The sequence below is a fragment of the Nicotiana tabacum genome, chromosome 22 (assembly GCF_000715075.1).
Source record: "Nicotiana tabacum cultivar K326 chromosome 22, ASM71507v2, whole genome shotgun sequence".
Classification (NCBI taxonomy): domain Eukaryota; kingdom Viridiplantae; phylum Streptophyta; class Magnoliopsida; order Solanales; family Solanaceae; genus Nicotiana; species Nicotiana tabacum.
The window spans coordinates 37,703,909-37,726,473 of NC_134101.1; the positions used below are offsets into that span (position 1 = coordinate 37,703,909).

At 38.0% G+C, this 22,565-nt stretch overlaps 1 protein-coding gene and 1 non-coding gene across 2 annotated transcripts; both read left to right on the forward strand.

Annotated features, from left to right (window-relative positions):
* The first annotated feature begins 484 nt into the window (after positions 1-484).
* TRNAK-CUU (transfer RNA lysine (anticodon CUU)) lies at positions 485-557 on the forward strand. The gene has a single exon. It is a non-coding gene; the product is annotated as a tRNA-Lys (tRNA).
* A 1,686-nt stretch (positions 558-2,243) lies between these two features.
* On the forward strand, positions 2,244-3,070 carry LOC142176429 (uncharacterized). Its single transcript, XM_075244141.1, has one exon. It carries the CDS (start codon positions 2,392-2,394, stop codon positions 2,938-2,940), a length of 549 nt encoding a protein of 182 aa, XP_075100242.1. The 5' UTR covers positions 2,244-2,391; the 3' UTR covers positions 2,941-3,070.
* The last annotated feature ends 19,495 nt before the right edge of the window (positions 3,071-22,565 follow it).

The window sequence follows — 22,565 nt, forward strand, 5'->3', positions numbered from 1 at the left end:
ATCGGATGAGTCCCTTTCACTTTTGGAGTTACTTTTCTTTTAGGTTTATAAAATTCTAAACACTTTGTTAATGCAAACCTAATTTTCATGCAAAAACTTTGCAGACCACAATGCTTACACCTATAATTGCTTGCGGAAATAATCATAAACCAAATTGCTGTTATGTGCATGCACACCTCATCTTCCCTCCCAAGTGGAAGTGTCCACGTTTATAAGGGTTAATTGCACAGGATGTCACTCAATTTATAATACAATTGTAGGAAGGTCATCAAACTATATTTTCAGATGAGCAAGCACCTAGGCACAAGTTCAACATATTTTTATACTCTTAGTCCTAGTAAATTTGTGCATAAATCTGGATCTCGGGAGGATAAATGCTTGTGTCATCAAAAGTGAGCAACAAAAGGCTAATATTTGGAAAAAGACAAGAGCCACATCGATATTTAATTGTACAATTATTTATCATCCGGATATTATTCCACTAGCCCGTCTAGCTCAGTTGGTAGAGCGCAAGGCTCTTAACCTTGTGGTCGTGGGTTCGAGCCCCACGGTGGGCGCTGATTCTTAACACTTTTTTGCCACAACTACCTAGGCCTGTGTATTTTCCTTCTATTTGTTTCTTATTTTTGCCTCTCTCCTGATAAGTGTTATGTGCATTGATGTCTTTTATGAGTGTGATAATTACCATGCCTGTGCTTTCTTTTTGTCAGCTTTTAGTACTGGTTTTCCTCATTTCATTACAAGGTTAAAAAGAAAAAGAGATTAAAGAACGTAAAGGAAAAAAGTGGTGTGGGTGGGGAGGCTAGAGGGTACAGCTCTCCCCAAAAGTTGTGCTCAATGATAGAGGAAGGAGTTTATAACGTAGGGAAAAGGCTCAAAAATGACCTTGTGGTATTCGAAATGGTAACGTTTCGAGTGGATATTAATGGTCTCGTATAGTTTTTTCTCTTCCTAACTAAGAAATGTGTGAAATTCAAGTTTAAGCCCAAGTTTAGACGCAGACACTTATGCATAGACACAATTTGAATGGGGATAAGAGATCAGAGCCTAGAATAAATCGTTGTTCTGTCTTATTTTTCAAAAAAATAAAAAATAAATAAATATATATATATATATATATATATATATATATATATATATATATATATATATATATATTAAATCTTAAACGACAAAATTTCTGATTTTGCCAAGCCGGTAATGGACCACTTTATTTTTGAATGGGCGGTAACATTGGGTAAGTAAGTGTTGGCATGAAAAAGATGAACGGTAATCTCAACACAAGGCCTCCTTTTCTACGCACCTTAGCTTCCCTACCTTCAGCAGCCTTCTAAAGTTATTACTCCCTCCGTTTCAAATTAGAAGAGATACTTTTTTTTTAGTCTGTTTCAAAATAAATGACATATTTTTAAATTTGAATATAATTCAACTTTAAACTCTTTATTTTACCCATTCTACCCTTAATAAGAAGCTTTTATAACCACACAAATGTCATGGCCCCACAAAAGCTTTATCCCTTAAGTTTTTAAGACAACAAGTTTTAAAAGTCTTCTTTTTATTTTTAAATTCCGTGCCAAGTCAAAGTATATTATCTAAATTGAAACGGAGGGAGTATTATAACTTTTATTTATGGAGTACATAATTAAAGCCATTATAGCTTGAGAACTATATGAGGAAGACAAAGTCAATAATGCACGTATCCTAGCAAGAAATAGGCCACGTACGCATAAAAGCCAACATGTACTATTGTTTTTTCCGAACCAGCTCTTTGACTACTGATTAGGAACAAGTTTATGTTGGCTTTCCGCTTGAGTTTAAGGATTGATATATATATGTAAATGTACTGTATTATTGCTGAAACATGTGTTTCCTTCGAAATAATTTCTCTTTAATGTTTTTTTGTTCAGGTAATTAATATTTCCTATAGCTGATAGCTAGTTTAGCACTGGAAAAGGTAAAATGAGTTCCAAATATCAATTGGCCTCAATTTGCAATTAATCCATGTGAAAGGAGAGGAAAAAATGGCAAATTTATTTGACGAGTGACAATGACTTAAAAGACTCTCTTAAAGCTCTAGAAAATCAGCACCTCCTCCTTTAATAATTGAACCAATAGAATATTGAATCAACTCGTAATCTCTGTGGTCCGTGCCCCCAAAACGTGTCAACTTTAACATAAACATTATAGAATACTTCACTGCATCCTCTTCCTCTATATGAAGGCATCTATATATAGACCACTCATATATTGCTTCCACATAAACTCACATCTCAACCAGCACTCCTCAAAAGCTTTCTTTGATCAATTCTCTATCCTTCTTAAGTGAACCAACCAAAAACTCACATCCAAAAAAGAAGGCTGCACGTCAAAAATCGAGAGTTAGACAGAATAATGGATCAGAATTTGCCAGTAACAGCAAAAAAGTTCTGGAAAATAGTCCGAGTGCCTTTTTTCATACTGAGGAAAGGCTTATCAAAGAGAAAACTAATGTTTGATCTCAACTTATTAATGAAGCGTGGCAAAATTGCAGGCAAAGCCGCCATTCAAAACCTCATGTTCCACCATAATAATAATACCTGTCCTTCCTCTACCTCATCTTCCAAAGAGTACTACGAATTCAGCTGCAGTAACAGCCCTGCTTTTCACCTTCCCTTTAACCTTAACAAACGCAGTAAGCACAATCGTCACCATGAAACTGACGGCGACGTTTTAATGGTTAATGCTGCTGTTTTGAAGGCGTTGGAGATGATTCAGAGTGAAACGGCGTCGCCTGCTTTGCCTGGATTCGGGAGAACTCCTACGGTGAGGCAATTAAGGGTAACTGATTCGCCGTTTCCTATAAGAGATGGTGAGGGTAACAGTCACGTGGATGAGAAAGCTGATGAATTCATTTCAAGATTCTACAAAGATTTGAGACGAGAAGCTTCTGCTTTTGCTTAATGTTTTTTAAAGATTTTGAGAGTTTCATGCATATAATTGAGTCCACTCCTGTGCAATAAACAAGAAGGACGTTGTATCTTACACAGTTTCTCTGTGTTAATTGGTGGAGTAATGGAAATTTTGTCGCTTCCATTCTGTCTCTCTGAGTTTTTTTTTAAAAGTTTTCTTTTCGGGGTTTTGAGGAAATTATCAGTAGAAAATATAAAAGAAAATAATGCTAGTATATAAATGTGATGGTACCGTCCCTTAATTTTCATTCATTTTTATGACATTTTCAAGGCTGAAGTCCTAAAATTTTGCATCCAAAAAATTCTCTCTTAATTAAATTGTCGAGTACTCGTTACCTTTTCTTCTCGAAAATAAGAAAAGCAAAAAGTTAAATTAGAAATCATTACGTACTCCTACAAGTTAAAGTAAAGCATATTGAACGAGGTTAGCAAGTTAACATTTATTCCTTCCTTCAAGCCCAAGGGAATAATTAAATATTCTTAATAGGAGTAGATTCAACATTAACTATCAAACCATAGTACTTGCTTGGAGTTGGATTTATAATTTTCAGTTCAAGCTACATCTATTGGGAAAGAAAAATTGCTAACTAAAGTTAATCTTCATGTAAAACCAAAAATACAAAAATCCTGGAATTTGATTTAAGTATCACATCACACATCCATAGATTACTGTTTGGTCCAAACACTCCTTAACCTAATTGATGCCAGGACTCTTTTACTAAAGTCAAAGAAAAATGTCGCAATTTACTTGCAATGAAGGCGGAATGAATCTTCCAATTTTCCCAAAGACAAACCTATGTTCATAAGTGGAAAAATGTTGTTTAGTCTGTGCCTTTCTCTATTAATTTTATTATACTATTTATTTAACTTACTGTCATTTATTGTAATGGTATGAAAAGTTGCTTTTCAGGTTGGCCATCTACTTAGAAATCTCCTTTGACAGAAATATCCAAGCACATACCCTATTTTATTGATGCACTTGATTGTTTTATTAATTTGAGGGAAATTGTGGTGCTTACTAAAGTAAAGCCGTCAATGCCTTACGTTTAGACCTGATTTTGAAATATTAAAATCGCCTCCTGGGACACAAAAATATAAAATGACGTCTTTAACCTTGGGTAAGCCAAGAATATAAATGAGTACGTAGGGCTCTCATGCCTTGTTAATAAAATAAATTTTTGACCTAACTCAATTTCATAAGTTAACTTATGCCTAAGGAATTATCCGAAACCATATAAGGAAATCCAATATGAATGATAAATGACAAAAAGTACATATTTTGAGTATATTTATATTTCGTTTTTGGAAAATTATTATGATTTCTCCCGAGAGAATTGCGGTAAGTAGAATGCACACGATCAATAGGGAATGTTCTCTCTAACTTCATCTTTTTAGTTGATAATTTTACTGCTTTTTAATATGTGTTAGTTTATTAGTTCAAAATAAGAATCACAATTTTTATAACTTAGAGATTGTGTGAACTTGTGTTCTTAGTGATATAGTGAACAGTTATAGCTAAACCTTAGTTCTTTGGGGGATTTAACTCCGAACTCGTAAATCAAAATATATTTGTAATGGCCTCTAGTCCTTTTATTAGGCATAATTGGGCGTCATTAATGAACTTAGCTTGAAATAATTTTACAACATCTAATTAAATATTCAATTAATATTAATGAAACATTGATAGCGGATAAAGAGAGAATTGAGTTAGAAAAATTGTGGTTTGTCGAAGACAAAATCTTTTGACACCTCTAGGACAAGATTTAAGCTTAGTATTGCGCGCAAGTTATGTTAATTGTAATTTATAAAAGATGCTGTCTCGTTCTTTTCATGCGAGATATTAATTAATTTTGTAAGTCAAATTTTGAGGTGGTCACACACAAGTGTTGTTACTGGTGTGACGCACAAAATCAAATTTCTCTTCTCATACAAATAAAAGACAAAAGTTTAGGTAAAACAATCTATAATGATAAACATGGATTGTTATTTTCCTTCTGTTTCTTTCTCTTTTTCCACCTCTCCTGAAAAAGTGTTATAAGAGTAGAGGTCTTGTAGGAGTGTGATAATTATTAGTGAAACTGTAATGCTATAATATATAGAAACAATAATATATTTGTAATAGGAAAAAACAGAAACACAAAAAATAATAGTACAACAGAAATATATATAATCAGAAGCAGAATCTGAAAATATATTTCGGAATAAAATCGAGCCCACTAAATGCACAGTGTGTCCTTAAGAAAATTATTCCCCTTAAGTGTCCGAGATATTGGAATAGTATTCTCCCAGGATAAAACGATTAAACTCACCAAAGCATCGGTACCAAAAATGTCGGTGAAACAGCGAACCACTTGAAGGTTGTAAAACACATTGAAAAATTTTATGAAGAAGAAGAAGAAGATCAGAAATTTTCGTAAAAAAATATTCTGGGATCAAGGCATATTTATAACCATTTTCTGGCACTGTTTCTGAAAAGGTTTGTAACCTTTCAGAAATATCCATGGATGTTGGAACAGGCGTGAACGATTCCAGTTTAAAATATTCCGAAAAATTAATTTAAAATAATTCGGGAAAAAACGGGCCGGGTCGCGCTGCGAGTCCTGGGTTATTCTGGGTTGACTTTTCGTTAATTAATTAAATAATTGAAAGAAATTTTGTCCAAAAAGATTAATCAATCAATCGATCTTTGACCAAATTCGAATCCGAATCCGAGCCGAGCGAGCGACGGCGGCGACGGCGACGATGCGAGGCTTACTTTCTTTCCAACCCATTTAACACCAAGGGAATTGCTTTCTCAATATAAGCACAATCACTTTTCTTTCCACCACCAATGAGGGACACTTGCTCTTTCTAGAGCAAAAGGGAGCTCATTTTTCCTTCACTTTCTTCTCTCCATTTTTCATTCACCAATCTTTTAATCCCAACATTACCCACATGAATGGGGAATGGCTATAATATAAAGGAATGCACAGACGAGTGTGTGATTTACATGCAAGGATTAATTACATCTGAATAAGTAGATTTCCCTTTGAACTTTTGTAGTGAACATATATCGGATATACTTGGTCAATCGGTAGAACTGATATCTTTGAACCGTCGAGATTTGTTGTATACCTAGACAATCATAAGTCACACAATCAACCCTTAACCATCTATGGTTCTCACAGTTGTGTTCGTTTCAGCCATGAACACCGCCTGGTTTCATGAGTACTTAGAGAATGGGCCTTTACTTTCATTCCCCTTGAAGTGGCTTACACTTCACACTCATATAGGTAATTTCTAAACGTGTAATCCTTTAGACACACTATCTGGTCATTTCCTGCCAGACTTAGTAAATCATTAAAAAGCTTTAAGTTTTATTGACTCATCAAAAAGCCTTAATGCTTTACCTTGATGTCTGAACATTATCTTCATCACAAGAATGTGTTGAATTATTTGACAATGTTGGACCGTCGGTCATAACTTTGTTTGATCTCTTCGAACCTAGCTCTTGGGATCTCTAGTCTGCTAGGTAGAATTACCGCCATGATGACTTGTCCTAGGCCTTAATCCCATTCCCTTCGATGATCTTTCAACTGCCTCTCTAGATAGGCCTTTTGTAAGTAGATCCGACATGTTATCTCTAGACTTTACGTAGACAATCGTGATAATACCACTAGAGAGTAGTTGTCTAACGGTATTATGTCTCCGTCATATGTGCCGAGTTTTTTCGTTATACATAATGCTCTCTCTCTGCCCTGCCTATTGTCGCTTGACTATCACAATGTATACATATAGGTTCCAAAGTTTTGGGCCAAAATAGAATATCTTCCAAAAAATTCCGGAGCCATTCAGCTTCTTCACCGGACTTGTCTAAAGTTATGAATTCAGATTCCATTGTAGAACGGGAGATGCACGTTTGTTTGGATGATTTTCAAGACACTGCTCTACTCCAAATTATGAAAACATATCCATTCGTGGATTTAATTTCAGATGATCCGGTGATCTAATTTGCATCATTATATCCCTCAATCACAAAGGGATATTTGTTATAATGCAGAGCATAGTCTTGAGTATATTTCAGATACCCCAAAACTCGTTTCATTGCCATCCAATGTATTTGATTGGGATTACTTGTAAACCGACTAAGTTTTCTAATAGCACATGCTATATTTGGTCGCGTACAATTCATGATATACATCAAACTTCCCAATACTCTTACATAGTCCAGTTGTGAGTCACTTTCACCTTCATTCTTTTGAAGTGCATAACTCACGTCAATTGGAGTCTTGGCAATCTTGAAATCCAAATACTTGAACTTGTCAAGTACTTTTTTAATATAGTGAGACTATGATAATGCTAGATCTTGTAGAGTCTTGTGAATTCTGATTCCTAAGATCACATCAGCAACTCCTAAGTCTTTCATGTCGAATTTCCTAGCCAGCATGCGCTTAGTAGCATTTATGTCTACCATATCTTTGCTCATTATCAACATGTCATCAATATATAAACGAACAATGACTTCATGACCTTGAGTGTTTTTAATGTAAACACATTTGTCACACTCATTGATTTTAAACTCACTTGCTAATATTGTAAATAAATAACTGCTCCTAATTGTGGGGGTTACGCAGGTACGAGGTGACAAAAGTCCGTGCATAGCTACTATTATGCTATTGTTCGGGCAGTTTTAGGACCCAAATCATGAACTATTTGGAATTCTTGCACTGTACTTGTTAAATTTAAATGCCTAATTTTATTAAATATTTGTCGAAGAAATTGTGAAAGACTACTAATGAAATTTGTATAAAACCTTATTAATATTTAAGTCAAATGTTTATAAATATTCCTTCTCTTCTTGTGAAGCGGGTCGAACGCCTCGGAAGTAGATAGATGCATCTATGGATCGTGCTGCACGTTCCTTGGTAGTGTACACGATACTCTGGATCGAGTCGTATGACCTCGGCATAAATCGTGCTTAATAATAATAATTACATAATACCTTGATATTTTTCTGCAGCTTGCGAAGATAAATGATTTATTGGAAATTATTGGATTTTGAAATAATTATTTATTTTCGCTTGTTAATAGAATCATTGTTATTCACATAAACCATATTTATTTAAATAATTCTATTTTAATATTATTGACTCATAGTGAGTGTCAAAGTCGACCTTTTGTCACAACTTCTTCGAGATTAGACTTAATACTTACTGAGTACACATTGTTTACGTACTCATGCTATGCATGCTGCACTGTTTGTGCAGGACCTGAGACAGGTGGCCCTACTGGCGCATACCCCAGATATCCCCAGGCTTAGTGGTGAGCTGTTTCCTGAGTCGTTCTACAGCCCTAGAGTCTTTTTTTTTGTATTTGGTATTCTGTCTATTTCATATTCGGACAGTGGTTAAAAATTTGTATAATCTACTAGATGCTCATATAATTATGACACCAGGTCTTGGCACACACTAGTAGAGTTATGGTTTGAATTATTTTCTTGGTTTTTATTTAATTAGAACCTTTCATATCTTCTTAAATCTTGCAAGTAAAAAGAGTTTAATTACTCAAAAATTTATTAAATAAGGAAATATATGTTTAATTCACTAGTTGGCTTGCCTAAGTGTGGCGTTGGGTGCCATCACGACCTATAGGTGAAATTGGGTCGTGACAACATGGTATCAGAGCACTAGGTTCACGTAGGTCTCACAAGTTATGAGCAGTCCTAATAGAGTCTTGCGGATCGGTGCGAAGACGTCTGTACTTATCTTCGAGAGGCTATAGGGTGTTAGGAAACTACCTTTCTTCATCTCCTATCGCGCATTTGATGTAGTACTAAGTATCTTTCTCTTATTCCCTCGCATATGGTGAGAACGCGCTCTACTGAGGTTCCAGACCAGGGAAGAGCTGCACCCTCTGTTGTTAGAGGCCGAGGGAGGGCTCCAGCCCGTGGTAGGGGACTAGGACATCCTAGAGTTGTTCCTGTTATGCCACCAATACATCCAGTAGAGGATCCTATCATCGAGGAGCAGGGTGAGGTGCATGCAGCAGATCCAGCTCCGATGGATTTCACATCTGCACCAGGATTTCAGGAGGTCATGGGCCGTATGCTGCGGTTCATGGATACTATGATTCAGGCTGGTTTATTTCCGGTAGACCCAGCCACATCTCAGGCGGGAGGGGGAGCACATACCCCTACCGTACAGGCTCATGGGCAGGCAGCTGTTGTATACCAGACCCAAGGTACACTACCCATGGGCGTAGCCTAGCCAGAGGCAACAACTACACTTGAGCCTAGACCAGCTGCGGTCGGCGAGCCACAGAAGCTATTGGACAGATGGACCAGGCTACATCCTCCTGTCTTTGGGGGTGAGACATGAGGATCCCCATGAATTCGTTGATCGGTGCAGGGACAAACTGCACAACATGAGGATATTGGAGTCCCATGGGGTAGACTTTGCTACCTTTCAGCTAGAGGGCAGGGCCCGTAGATGGTGGCAGACCTATCTTCTTGGCAGACTAGTAGATTCTTCTCCCATGACTTGGGAAAGGTTCACCCGTATTTTCCTGGATAAGTATATTCCACCCTCTCAGAGGGAAGAGTTGCGGTTTCAGTTTGAGCAGCTCCAGCAGGGTCAGATGTAAGTGACCACTTATGAGGCGAAGTTCTCTGAGTTGTCTCGCCATGCACTTATGATACTCCCTACTGATGCGAAGAGAGTACAGAGGTTTGTTGCGGGTTTGCACACTGGCATACAAGCCACTATGGCCCGAGAGGTTGAGATGGAGTCTTCTTATAAGCTGGTTGTGGAGATAGCCAAGAGGATTGAGGGTGTACGTCAGCGTAGCCGAGAGCAGGTTATGAGAGATAAGCGGTTTAGATATTCTGGGGAGTTCAGAGATGCCACGTCTAGGGGTAGAGGTCAGTTCGTGAGAGGGAAATCCAGCAGGCCCCTATATCTAGCACCACCTCCTCCTCAGGGGTGCTCCAATGCGACCTTATTTGAGTGCTATGCCAGAGAGTTCTTACCGCCTGCCGGCTATTCAGGGTTCTTCTAGTGGGTATTCAGGTCATCAGGTCCAGACTTCAGTTCAGCAGCCCATCGTACTGAGAGGTTGTTTCGAGTGTAGGTATTTCAGTCATATGCGGAGATTCTGCCCCAGGCTTCGGGGTAGGCCAGTGCAGCAGTGTCAGCAGCCTATGATTACAACACTAGTTGCTCTACCAGCCGTCCGGCCGCCCAGAGGTGGAGGACATGAGCTAGGGTTCGCCCTAGAGGTAGAGGCCAGCCAGGTGGTGCTCCAGCTCGGTTATATGCCTTTTTGGCCAAACCAGATACAAAGGCATATGATGCCATGATCACAGGTATTTTTTTTGTCTGCGGCAAAGACGCCTCCATATTATTTGATCCAGGGCTTACGTATTTCTATGTGTCATCTCTATTTGCTCATTTCCTGGGTGTTTCTCAAAAGTCCTTGGGTACTCCTGTTTATGTGTCCACTCCTGTGGGCAATTCTGTTATTGTGGATCGGATCTACCGGTCATGCATTGTTACTTTCTGTGGTTACGAGACTAGAGTAAATCTTCTACTGCTTGAGATGACCGACTTCGAGATCATCCTGGGCATGGACTGGTTATCTCCATATCATGCCATCCTAGATTTCCATGCCAAGATTGTTAACTTGGCGATTCCAGCATTTCCTAGGTTGTAGTGGAAGGGTTCGTCTGTCAGCGCATCTAATCAGGTTATTTCCTTCCTGAAGGCTCGACACATGGCTGAGAAGGGGTGTTTGGCTTATCTAGCCTATGTTCGGGACACTACTGCAGGGACTCCAACGATTGATTCAATACCTGTAGTCTGGGAGTTCTCCAATGTATTTCCTTCAGATCTTCTAGGCATACCACCAGATCGTGATATTGATTTCTGTATTGACTTGGCTCCAGATACCCAGCTATATCTATCCCACCATATCGCATGGCTCCGAAAGAGTTGAAGGAGTTGAAAAAATAGCTTGAGGAGTTACTAGCAAAGGGTTCGCCAGGCCGAGTGTATCGCCTTGGGGTGCACCGGTATTATTTTTGAAGAAGAAGGATGGAACTATTCATATGTCTATTGATTATCGCCAATTGAACATAATTACCATTAAGAACAAGTACCCGTTGTCGTATATTAATGACCTATTTGACCATTTGCAGGGTGCTAGGTTGTTCTCTAAGATCGACTTGAGATCGGGGTACTACCAGTTGAAGATTCGGGATTCGGATGTTCTGAAGACGGCTTTCCGGACTAGATATGGTCATTATGAGTTTCTGGTAATGTCTTTTGGTTTGACTAATGCCCCAGTGGCATTTATGGATTTGATGAACAGGGTGTTCATGCCATATATTGATTCGTTTGCCATTGTCTTCATTGATGACATTTTGATCTACTCGCGCATTAAGGAGGAGCACGAGTAGCATATGAGAGTGGTGCTTCATACCTTGCGGGAACAAAAGCTATATGCTAAGTTCTCCAAGTGTGAGTTTTGGCTAGACTCTGTAGCATTCTTGGGGCATATTGTATCGGGGGAGGGTATTAAAGTTGATCCCAAAAAGATCGAGGCAGTTCAGAATTGGCATCGTCCCACTTCGGCGACTGAGATCAGGAGTTTCCTAAGGTTAGCAGGTTATTATCGTTGGTTCGTGGAGGGATTTTTATCTATTGCACCGCCTTTAACCAAATTAACCCAGAAGGGTGCTCCGTTCTGATAGTCCGATGATTGTAAGGTGAGCTTTCAGAAGCTCGAGGCAGCATTGACTACAACACCAGTGTTAGTGTTGCCTTCCGGTTTAGGGATGTACACAGTGTATTGCGATGCTTCACGCATTGGCCTGGGTTACGTATTGATGCAGAGGGGCGAGTTATTGCATATGCTGCACGTCAGCTGAAACCTCACGAGAAGAATTATTCGGTGCATGATTTGGAGTTAGCTGCGATTGTTCACGCTCTTAAGATTTGGAGGCATTATCTTTATGGGGTGTCTTGTGAGTTTTACACTAATCATCGCAGTTTGCAGCATTTGTTCAAGCAGGGGGACCTAAATTTGAGACAACACAGATGGCTTGAGTTACTAAAGGACTATGATATTACTATCCTTTATCATCCGGGCAAAGCAAATGTAGTTGCAGATGTCTTGAGTAAAAAGGAGGAGAGTATGGGTAGTTTGGCTTTCATCTCAGTAGAGGAGAGGCCATTGGCTTTGGACATTCAGTCCTTGGCTAATAGACTTGTAAGACTGGATATTTCAGAGCCCAGCCGAGTTCTTGCATGTGTTGTTGCCTAGTCTTCACTATTTGAGCGGATCAAGTCTCTCCAGTTTGATGATCCACACTTGTTAGTTCTTCGAGAGAAGGTACTACGGGGGTGGTGCCAAGGAAGTTACTATTGGTAAAGATGGTGTTCTGCGACTCCAGGACCGTCTATGTGTTCCTAATGTGGATGGGTCGAGGGAAAAGTTTCTAGAAGAGGCACACAGTTTTCGGTATTCTATTCATCCAGGTGCTACGAAGATGTATCGTGACCTCAGAGAGCATTATTGGTGGCGGCGGATGAAGAAGAACATAATTGAGTATGTAGCTAGGTGTCTAAATTTCCAGCAGGTTAAGTATGAGCACCACATGCCAGGTGGCCTACTTCAGCAAATGACTACCGGAGTGGAAATGGGAGCGCATTAATATGGACTTTGTAGTTGGGTTGTCGCGGACCTTGCTGAAGTTTGATGCAGTTTGGGTCATTGTCGACAGGTTGACTAAGTCGGCACACTTCATTCTGGTTGTGACTACGTATACTTCAGAGAGGTTGGCCCAGATTTATATTCAGGAGATAGTTCGGTTGCACGGTATGCCAATTTCCATCATATCAGATAGAGGTCCTCAGTTTACTTCATATTTCTGGAGAGCAGTACAGAGTGAATTGGGAACCCGTGTAGAGCTCAGCACAACCTTCCATCAGCAGACCGACGGACAGTCGGAGTGGATAGTTCAGATTTTGGAGGATATGCTTAGGGCATGTGTGATTGACTTTGGAGGTCAGTGGGATCGTTTCTTGCCTTTGGCCGAGTTTTCTTATAACAACAGTTACCAATCCAGTATCGAGATGGCTTCATTTGAGGCTTTATATAGTCGACGATGTCGTTCGCACATCGGATGGTTTGAGCCCGGTGAGGCTAAGTTATATGGTACTGATTTGGTGAAGGATACCTTGAAAAAGGTAAAGTTGATTCAGGAATGACTTCGTACAGCACAGTCCAGACAGAAGAGTTACGCGGATCAGAAAGCGCATGATTTATCATTTATGGTAGGCGAGAAAGTCCTCTTGAAGGTTTCGCCGATGAAGGGAATCATGAGATACGGGAAGAAGGGAAAGTTGAGCCCAAGGTTTATAGGCCCATTTGAGGTGTTGAGACGAGTTGGGGAGTTTGCTTGCAAGCTTGCTTTTCCTCCCAGTCTATCGGGAGTTCATCCTGTTTTCCATGCATCTATACTCCGGAGGTAGCATGCCGACCTATCACATGTGTTAGACTTCAACACAGTTCAGCTGGATAAGAGCTTGGGTTATAAAGAGGAACCAGTTGCCATTGTTGATAGACAGGTTCGCCAGTTGAGGTCCAAGAAAATTTCTACGGTAAAAGTTCAGTAGAGGGGACAACCAATAGGGGAAGTGACTTGGGAGGCCGAGGAGGACATGCGGCACAGATATCCACACTTATTCAGCACTCCAAGTATAATTCTAAACCCATTCGAGGACGAACGTTTGTTTAAGAGGTGGAGAATGTAACAAGCCAACCAGTGATTTTGACTTCTAGAATCCTGTTCCCCTAAATAAAACTCCCCGTATGTGCTTTTACTATTTTATGACTTGCGGGGATGGCTAGTTCGGGATTCGGAAGGGTTCGGGTTGAAATCGGAACACTTGGTTCCTTAGTTGGCTTTAAAAGGGCTAAGTTTGACTTCGGTCAACATTTTTAGAAAACGACTCCGGAATCGTGATTTGATGGTCCAATAGGTTCTTGTGATAATTTTGGACTTGGGCGTATTTTCGAATCAGGTTTTGGGCAACCCGGGAGTGTTTCGGCGCTAATAGTGAAAGTTAGCTATTTGAAGGTTTTAAGGTTCTTTAAATTTGGTTTGGTGTAGATTTTAGAGTAATAGGTCCATTTGAAATTCCGAGTCTGGGAATAGTTCAGGTGGTGAATTAAGACTTGCACGAAAAATTTGGAGTCATTCCGAGTAGTTTAAGTATATTTCGGCGCGTTCGGAGTAAGTTTGAGGAATTTAAAAATTCTAAGTTAAATCAATTTGGTTTGAGGTATGATTCTTAGTTTTGATTGTTTTACACGTTTCGGGGGTTTGAGCGAGTCCATTTTATGATTTTAAACTTGTTGGTATGTTCGGACGAGGCCCCGGGGGCCTCGGGTGTTAACCGGATGAGGCTCGGACCAAGTTGGAACTTGGGAGCAACAGCTGAAGCTCCCAGCTTCTGGTGTAACCGCACCTGTGCATGGGCAGCCGCAGGTGCGAGCTCGCAGAAGCGAGCCACAAGCCACAGAAGCGGCCAAGAGAAGGGCTGCCAGTGACCGCAGAAGCAGGGAAATGGACCGCACCTGCGAAGACGCAGGTGCGAGGAAGGCAGCACAGGAGCGGACGGAGGTCACAGGTGCGACACACGCACCGCAGAAGCGAGCCGCTGGTCGCAGAAGCAAAGGAGCTGGCTAGGGGAAGGACCGCATCTGCGAGGCCCTTTTCGCAGATGCGGTTGTTGAGTCGTAGATGCGGAAATCACAGAAGGCAGAACCTTCATTTAAGTCGGGGCTCAACCATTTTTGAGCCCATTTTCTTCATTCTTAGGCGATTTTAGAGCTTTTTGAGAGGAGTATTCACCTAACAACTTTTAGGTAAGTTAATTCTACCTATTGTGAGTTAAATCATGGATTATGGGTAGATTATAATATGTAAATTGTGAAAATTAAGGGTTTAGATGAAAAACCTAGGTTTTGATAAAAATGAGATTTTAACCACGAAAATGGTTATGGAATGGGATGAAAATTGTATACTTGAGTTCTTGAGATTATGGGTAACGATATCCTCCAAAAATTTTCAGAATCCGGGCACGTGGGCCCTGGATGAATTTTAGGAATTTTACCATTTTGGTTCGGGTAATTAATCTAATAATCAAATTTCGAATTATTGAGCATGTATTGATTAAATTATTTAATATTTGGCTAGTTTTGGATTTTTCGGCATCAAGTTGAGGCTTTAATACAAAATTTTGATCAGAAAGTGAACTTTGAGACGAGGTAAGTCTCTTGTCTAATCTTGTAAGAGGGAATTTACCCCATAGGTGTTATAAATAAATAATTGATCCTAATTCTGGGGGCTACGTACATACGAGGTGGAGAGAGTCCGTGCGTAGCTACTATTATGCTTTTGTTTGGGTTGTTTTAGGACCCGAACTATTTGGAATTCTTGCACTGTACTTGTTAAATTTAAATGCCTAATTTTATTAATATTTGTTGGAGAAATTGTGAAAGACTGCTACTGAAATTCGTATTATTTTCGTATAAAACCTTATTAATATTTAAGTCAAATGCTTATAAATATTCCTTCTCTTCTTGTGGAGCGGGCCGAATGCCTTGGCAGTAGATAAATACATCTATAGATCGTGTCGCACGTCCCTCGGCAGTGTACACGATACTCTGGATCGGGCCGTACGATCTCCGCATAAATCGTGCTTAATAATAATAATTACATGATGCCTTGACATTTTTCTGTAGCTTGCGAAGGTAAATAATTTATTGGAAATTATTGAATTTTGAAATAATTATTTATTTTCGCTTGTGTAGAAAATTATTGTTATTCACATAAACCATGTTTATTTAAATAATTCTATTTTAATATTATTGACCCATATTGAGTGTCAAAGTCGACCTCTCGTCACTACTTCTTCGAGATTAGACTTGATACTTACTTGGTACATGTTGTTTACGTACTCATGCTATTGCTGCACTTTTTGTGCAGGACCTGAGACAGGTGCAACGGGTGGTTCTACCGGCGCCTACCCTAGATATCCCGAGGCTTAATGGTGAGCTGCTTCCTGAGTCGTTCTGCAGCCCTAGAGTCTCTCTCTCTCTCTTTTTTTTTTTTTTTGTATTTTGTATTCTGTTTATTTCATATTCGGACAGTGGTTAGAAATTTGTATAATCTATTAGATACTCATATAATTATGACACCAAGTCTTGGCACACACACACTAGTAGAATTGTGGTTTGAAGTATTTTCTTGATTTTTATTTAATTAGAACCTTTCATATTTTCTTAAATCTTGCAAGTAAAAAGAGTTTAATTACTCAAAAATTTATTAAATAGGAAATATATGTTTAATTCACTAATTGGCTTGCCTAACTGTGACGTTGGGCGCCATCACGACCTTTGGGTGAAATTAAATCGTGACACTAAACAGAATACAAATAGCAATTGAAGAGAATTTGGTTCATTAATTTGTATCATTAATTGCAACTCCTCAAATTCTTATTACTGGTTGCTTTTCGTCTATCCACATTACATGGGTGTTTAGTAGGTAGAAGAAATTTATTATTTATTGTAATGTAAGTTCACTTTTTGATACAAAATTATTGTAGAAATAGTGTTTAAGAGAAGGGTAAAAGTGTCACTCAATATTTAATAGGTAATGTAGTAATTTAATTTTCACTTTGAGGATTCATACTTATAATATAGTATGATATAAATGCCTTCTAATAGGTGGTACTCCAACAATTAAAACATAGTAATTTATAAGAAGAAGTTAATTAGTGTAGTACAAATTTAGAACGGACACAACGTTTACGAAAAGACACAACACATAGTTTTCTTCTTTTTCCGTTTTCTCCGTTTTCTTTTTTAGTTAATACATATTATTAGTAATATATTATTATTAAATAATAGTTGTATATATTTAAGTAGGATATTTATGTTTTTTACAAGGGTAATTAGGTATTTTGACTTTTTAGTTCAGGGATTCTCACTCTTGTAATAACTAGTCTTTATTTTCGTGTGTTGTATGAGAAATACGTATTGAAAATAATAAACAATAATCTCAAATAATATTGTTCACCTTCTCAAGGTTAGTTACATATGTCACACCTCCTTTTTATCGAAAGGATAAGAAGTTTTTTCCAATTTAAGTGACATTAATCGAAATGAGATTATTTATTTGATCAGAGTCGCCACTTGGAATAAGTTATGGTGTCCCAAGTCACCGGTTTATTTTAAATCCCAAATCGAGGAAATTTGACTCTATTTATGGTCTGCGAACACAGAAGACCGGGTAAGAAATTCTGTTTACCCGGGAGAAGGTGTGAGGCACTTCCGAGTTTCGTGGTTTTAGCACGGTCGCTCAACTATTAATAATTGGCCTAATTATCTGATTTAATACATATTTTAAAACCTAGTGTGCATTTTTATCTTCTAAACCGCTTTTAATATTTATGAAATTTGTTTAAACAAGTCACGATGTCGCGCACTCGCTATTTTGGTACATGTTGCAAACCGCGCCACATGAAATACACCCACAATTTACGACATATTTATTTTTATTATTATTTGAAGTTGTGGTCGAGTCACGTGAAACGCACACTCGAATTGGGGTTACGTATCATGACTATGCCACGAAAACCGTACCCATAGTCACGATAATTTATTAATCGCGCCTAAAGCAAGCTACGATATTTGTGATTCTGTTATCCTAAAATTTGAGATTTGCATGTGAGATTCAAATATTATGGTAATATACATGTGGGAGTCGGCTAGTTCTTTTTAATTTAAATAAAGTTCTATTAGGGAGAAATTGGAAACAGTTATTTTACCAATATCGATTCCATGTCTGTCCAGTTATAACCCATGCGAATTAAAGAGCGAAATGAAACATGGGTTTAGAACGAAAACAATCCAAATTACAATTTCCATTACTAGCTTAATGCTTCTCATAAGAGTTAATCTCTTGATCAATTCAAATTAACAAATAACAGAAAGGAACTGAACAACTGACTATCCCAATTAAAGTTTCCATACACTAGGATCAGTGATGGGTTCAATAAGTGAACTGGGCCGAATCTAAATCGGCTAAAAAAGAACACACGCTGGATTTTAAGATCAATTTTAAAGGAAGTTCCTTTTACAAACTTAATCAAATGCTTGCAACATTATTACTAGTCCAACTACAACAAAATTACATTCAGTATATATCATAAAGATTATTCATTTCCATAGAGGCTACTGAGATATACAACATACTCCAAAGACAAACTTCATCAAGTAATTAACATCAACTTGCAAACTATATGGTTAACAAACAAAATCATCTGACGAAGTACTGAAATGAAAACATATATGCAGATTTCATAGCACTTTGAACATCCAGCAGTAATCATTTTATTAAAAAAGAAAGACTGCAAACATATACCTTGACAGCAAAAATACAACTCAAATTTAGCTAAATAAAGCTGAAATGGAAGGCTAAAGCTTGAAGTGTTCAACAGAGTATTCAAAAGCAGTGAAAACAGCGACTTCCTCCAGTATAACAGTTATGAAAGACCAGGTGATAAACACAGCAAAATGAGTAGAAACTAAGAGCAACCTAACTCTTTTTTTCTTTTGGGGTTTTCTGCCTTAAAACTTTTGGATCCCTTTTTGTTCAGATTTTCTCTTTTAATTCCAAAAACTTCAGCTATTTCGTATTTTTTTTATAGCAGAGTTCGGTGGTGAGAAATTCGAGAGTAAAAGTGTGGGAGTGAGGTCTGTAGATGAGAATGGGGAAAGTAGGAGTGTAAGAGATGGGGGTGGCCACTGACAGAGTGAAGAAGGAGACTCTGATCTCTTTTTTTTAGGGTTTTGGTAAAATGGGTGTTTTAAAGAAAGGGGGGATCCGGTTGGGCCAGGCGGGTCATGGGAATTTGGCTTCTAAAGGGATGGGCTTGAAATAATTATAAAATTAGTCACTTTGGACTCAAATTTTAATTAAAATCAATTTGTGTGGCTAAATTATTATATATATTTTACTCACTAATTGACTAATGACCTAATTAATTAACTAACCTAAGAATGCATTTTTTTTAGATATTTATATAATGCATTTAACAATGTAATTAAATCCTAAAATGCAATTTAAAATCTAAAATGCTATGAAATTAAGATTTGAACATTTTTATGATTTACGATATTCCTAACATGCATAAACAATGCGAATAAATGCAAAATAAATAAATAAAAACTTCTAAAATTCATAAAAATAATTAAAATTATTTTTGGATTAGTTTTAGGAGTAATTTCCTATGTGGGGCTAATATTAGGTGCTCACAACTGCCCCTCTTTGCTCGGAAACATGAAGAGTTTTCGGAAAAAGATAAAGTGAGCAATCATGAACAATTTTTGCCCTTTTGATACTCCATGGGAAGCATTTTGAAAACGTTTGACCGAACCTTGCTTCGGAGGTTGCCTACATATCCTTGGCTATAAAGAAATCAGGCTAGTGTAGTTCTGGAAGTTTAGGTAGCTGGGACTACCGAGAAGCTGTGATTTCACTGTTGTTGCTGTTGTTTATTGCTTGCTGAGCACCTTATTACACCAAAGTCAAAATGAAAAAGACTAAGCCTATCAGCTACGAGTTACAAGATTCCTATCTATGAGTCTTTTGAAGCGTGATCTTGAGTCTTGGCTGGTTCTTCATGCAGACTCTGATCTGAACCTCGATGGTTGCTAGTTGCAGGTGCTAGTTTATTTTTCTTCGGCTTTTCGGATCAAGACGGGAGATGCAAAGCTTGCGACTTCAGTCATGTCTTGAGCAGCCCATATCTTTTCATCTGCTTCTGCATTTTGAATTCACTTCTTCTTTTTTTCTTTTATTCTAGATTGAGACTTCTTCTTTTGGTCATCCTGGACTGTCGACTTGCATTCTTGAGGCGAGCTTCTGTACTTCTAACTTGAATTGAATTCTGAAATGACTTCTCTCGTTCTTCAGGTGGGCGCCTGCAACTGACTTGAAATTTAAAATGAATTCCCTCGCTCTCCAGATGGGCGCCTGCTACTACAGCAAAACGGAAACAACAAAAGAAACTTTTTTCTGCCCCAGTTTACACTAGGAAGATTTGCGAGTTATTAGCAGAACTATAAATTACCTATGCTATTGATGAAGGATGTAATGATGAGAGTAAAATTGAAGACTCGACTAGGATGTGCGTCTCCTAAAGAAATAAAAATCTGAAAAACCCAAACTAGGAAGTGCGTCTCCTAAATTTGAGATTGAGCTTGCGAAAAACTATAAACTAAGCTTGACTAAACTAAAAATTGACCCTATTCTCCAGGCGGGACCCCTGATTTCAAGAAAACTAAAGATTTATAACTTAAGAAAACTAAAAATTGACCAAACTTCCCCTTTTTTAAAAACTTATTATCCTAGGAGAAAATTCATCAGACTAGGTCTTAATCTTAAGAGAAAGTTCATCAGACTAGGTCTTCTATCTTAGGAGAAAGATTCATCAGACTAAGATTTTGATCCTAAGAGTAAATTCATCAGATTAGGTCCTTTTTTTTTTGTTATCTTAGGAGAAAGATTCATTAGATTAAGATTTTGATCCTAGGAGAAAATTCATCAGACTAGGTCTTTTTTTTTGGTATCTTAGGAGAAAGATTCATCAGACTAAGATTTCTATCCTAGGAGAGTTCATCAAACTAGCCCTTCAATCTTAGGAGAAAGATTCATCAGACTAAGATTTCAATCCTAGGAGAAAATTCTTCAGACTAGGTCTCTTTTTTATTATCCTAGGAGAAAATTCATCAGACCAAGACGTTAATCCTAGGAGAAAATTTATCAGACTAGATTTTCTATCTTAGGAGAAAGATTCATCAGACTAAAATTTCGATCCTAGGAGAAAATTCATCAGACTAGATCTTTTTTTTGTTATCTTAGGAGAAAGATTCATCAGACTAAGATTTCTATCCCAGGAGAAAATTCATCAGACTAGATTTTCTATCTTAGGAGAAAAATTCATCAGACTAAGATTTTTATTGGGAGAAAATCTATCAGACTAGGACTTTTTATCCTAGGAGGAAAAATATGAAGAGCAATGGCAATATTTTATGCACACTAGCAAGACAAATAAAGGCAAAGATTTGAAAAACTTTCCTTTGTCGGCTCTTCTCTTCTCTCTTTTTTTTAACCACTTTCCTTGCACTGCTTTGTTCCTGTTTCAAACAAAGGAATTTTTGTCAGTTTTAAAAGTAGTGGTCGGTTTATGGCCTTGAGTCTTGGGCAGCTTGGCTTTTGCTCAATCATCTTTAGTCGGTTTCAAAAGACTTTTTGCTTTACATCAACCCTGATCGTTTCACACCCTGTACTATTTGTATTTGTGGCTCAATCAGCCTTATCCCAACTGGAGATCTTTGCTTAGGTGACCTTTTCTATATCTTGAATGTCTTTCTACTTTTTGAGCAATTTGTCTGTCAGAGAGAATCACAACTGGTAAGTGTCTTTTGCATGATGTGCATACTTCATAGTTCTTGTTCAGTACTACAGAGAGCCCGAGCCCCTGATTGACTTCGAGGTTATCTTTGCTTGCTTTAGCCAAGTAGGCTGACAAGGGTATTTTGGGGGGAAGCCTTTGCATGAATCCTCAAGGCATGTTGACTGTAACACCTGACTATGCTGGCCAAATTAACTTTGTGCAACTGAAAAGCTAGTAGCAGATTTAGAAATCTTTTCTTGCTTGTTTTGACAAGGACTGACTCAGAGTGAAGGATACAATGATGCCAAGAAACAATATTAACAAGAAATGCCCATGTCAAGAAGGACATAAGGAAGAGTTTTTTTTTTTTTTTTAAAAGCTAGCCTTAATGAATCATGACATGCATTTTGGACTTAATGGCCGATCTATCAAACTAATCCAATCTTTCCTTTTACTATTCTTATGACCTTAAGTCGGGCTTGTTCGTGCCAATCCTTTGCATCAGCTTCACGACTCACTTTCGACAAGTGGTGCCCCGATGGGTTTTCACCAACAAGTCTTTCTCATTTATTCATCTCTGCTTATCGTCGTCTTACAGTGCCCGTGAGGGTTTTCACTAGTAAGACTCTCTCATTTTTTTCTTCTTTATTTTCCTTTTTCTTTTGCTTTCTAGTGTGAGCAAATTGACAGTGTTCTATGCGTGTGACAACTGTTGCTCATTGCATGCGTCTCTTGGCATTCTTGAAGGCATATCGGGAGGTCTTTATTTGGAAGGTTTTTGGATAGGGTTGGAAAGAAGGGTTGGCATGGAGGCTCTAAGTAGACTCAATATGATGGGTTGTACACTTTACAACTCTTGGAATCGACTCTTTCAAAAGTGAAATAAAATTTTTGCCCTAGTTTCTGATACTGGGGATTTTTGTATTTTTTTTTCTTTCTTTTTTTCTTCTCTTTCTTTTTTTTTTGAATTCTTATTTGGTTGGACCAAACCGTGTAAGGCTGCCTACGTATCCTTTTTAAAGGAATCAGGTCAAACGTAGTTCATACGTCTGACCTAAATATTTTTTTTTCATCTTTCTTTCTTTTTTTTTTCTTTTTCTTTCTTTTT

Excerpts from the sequence above, each read along its gene's own strand:
- LOC142176429 (XM_075244141.1), top strand. The coding sequence starts at position 2,392 with ATGGATCAGAATTTGCCAGTAACAGCAAAAAAGTTCTGGAAAATAGTC.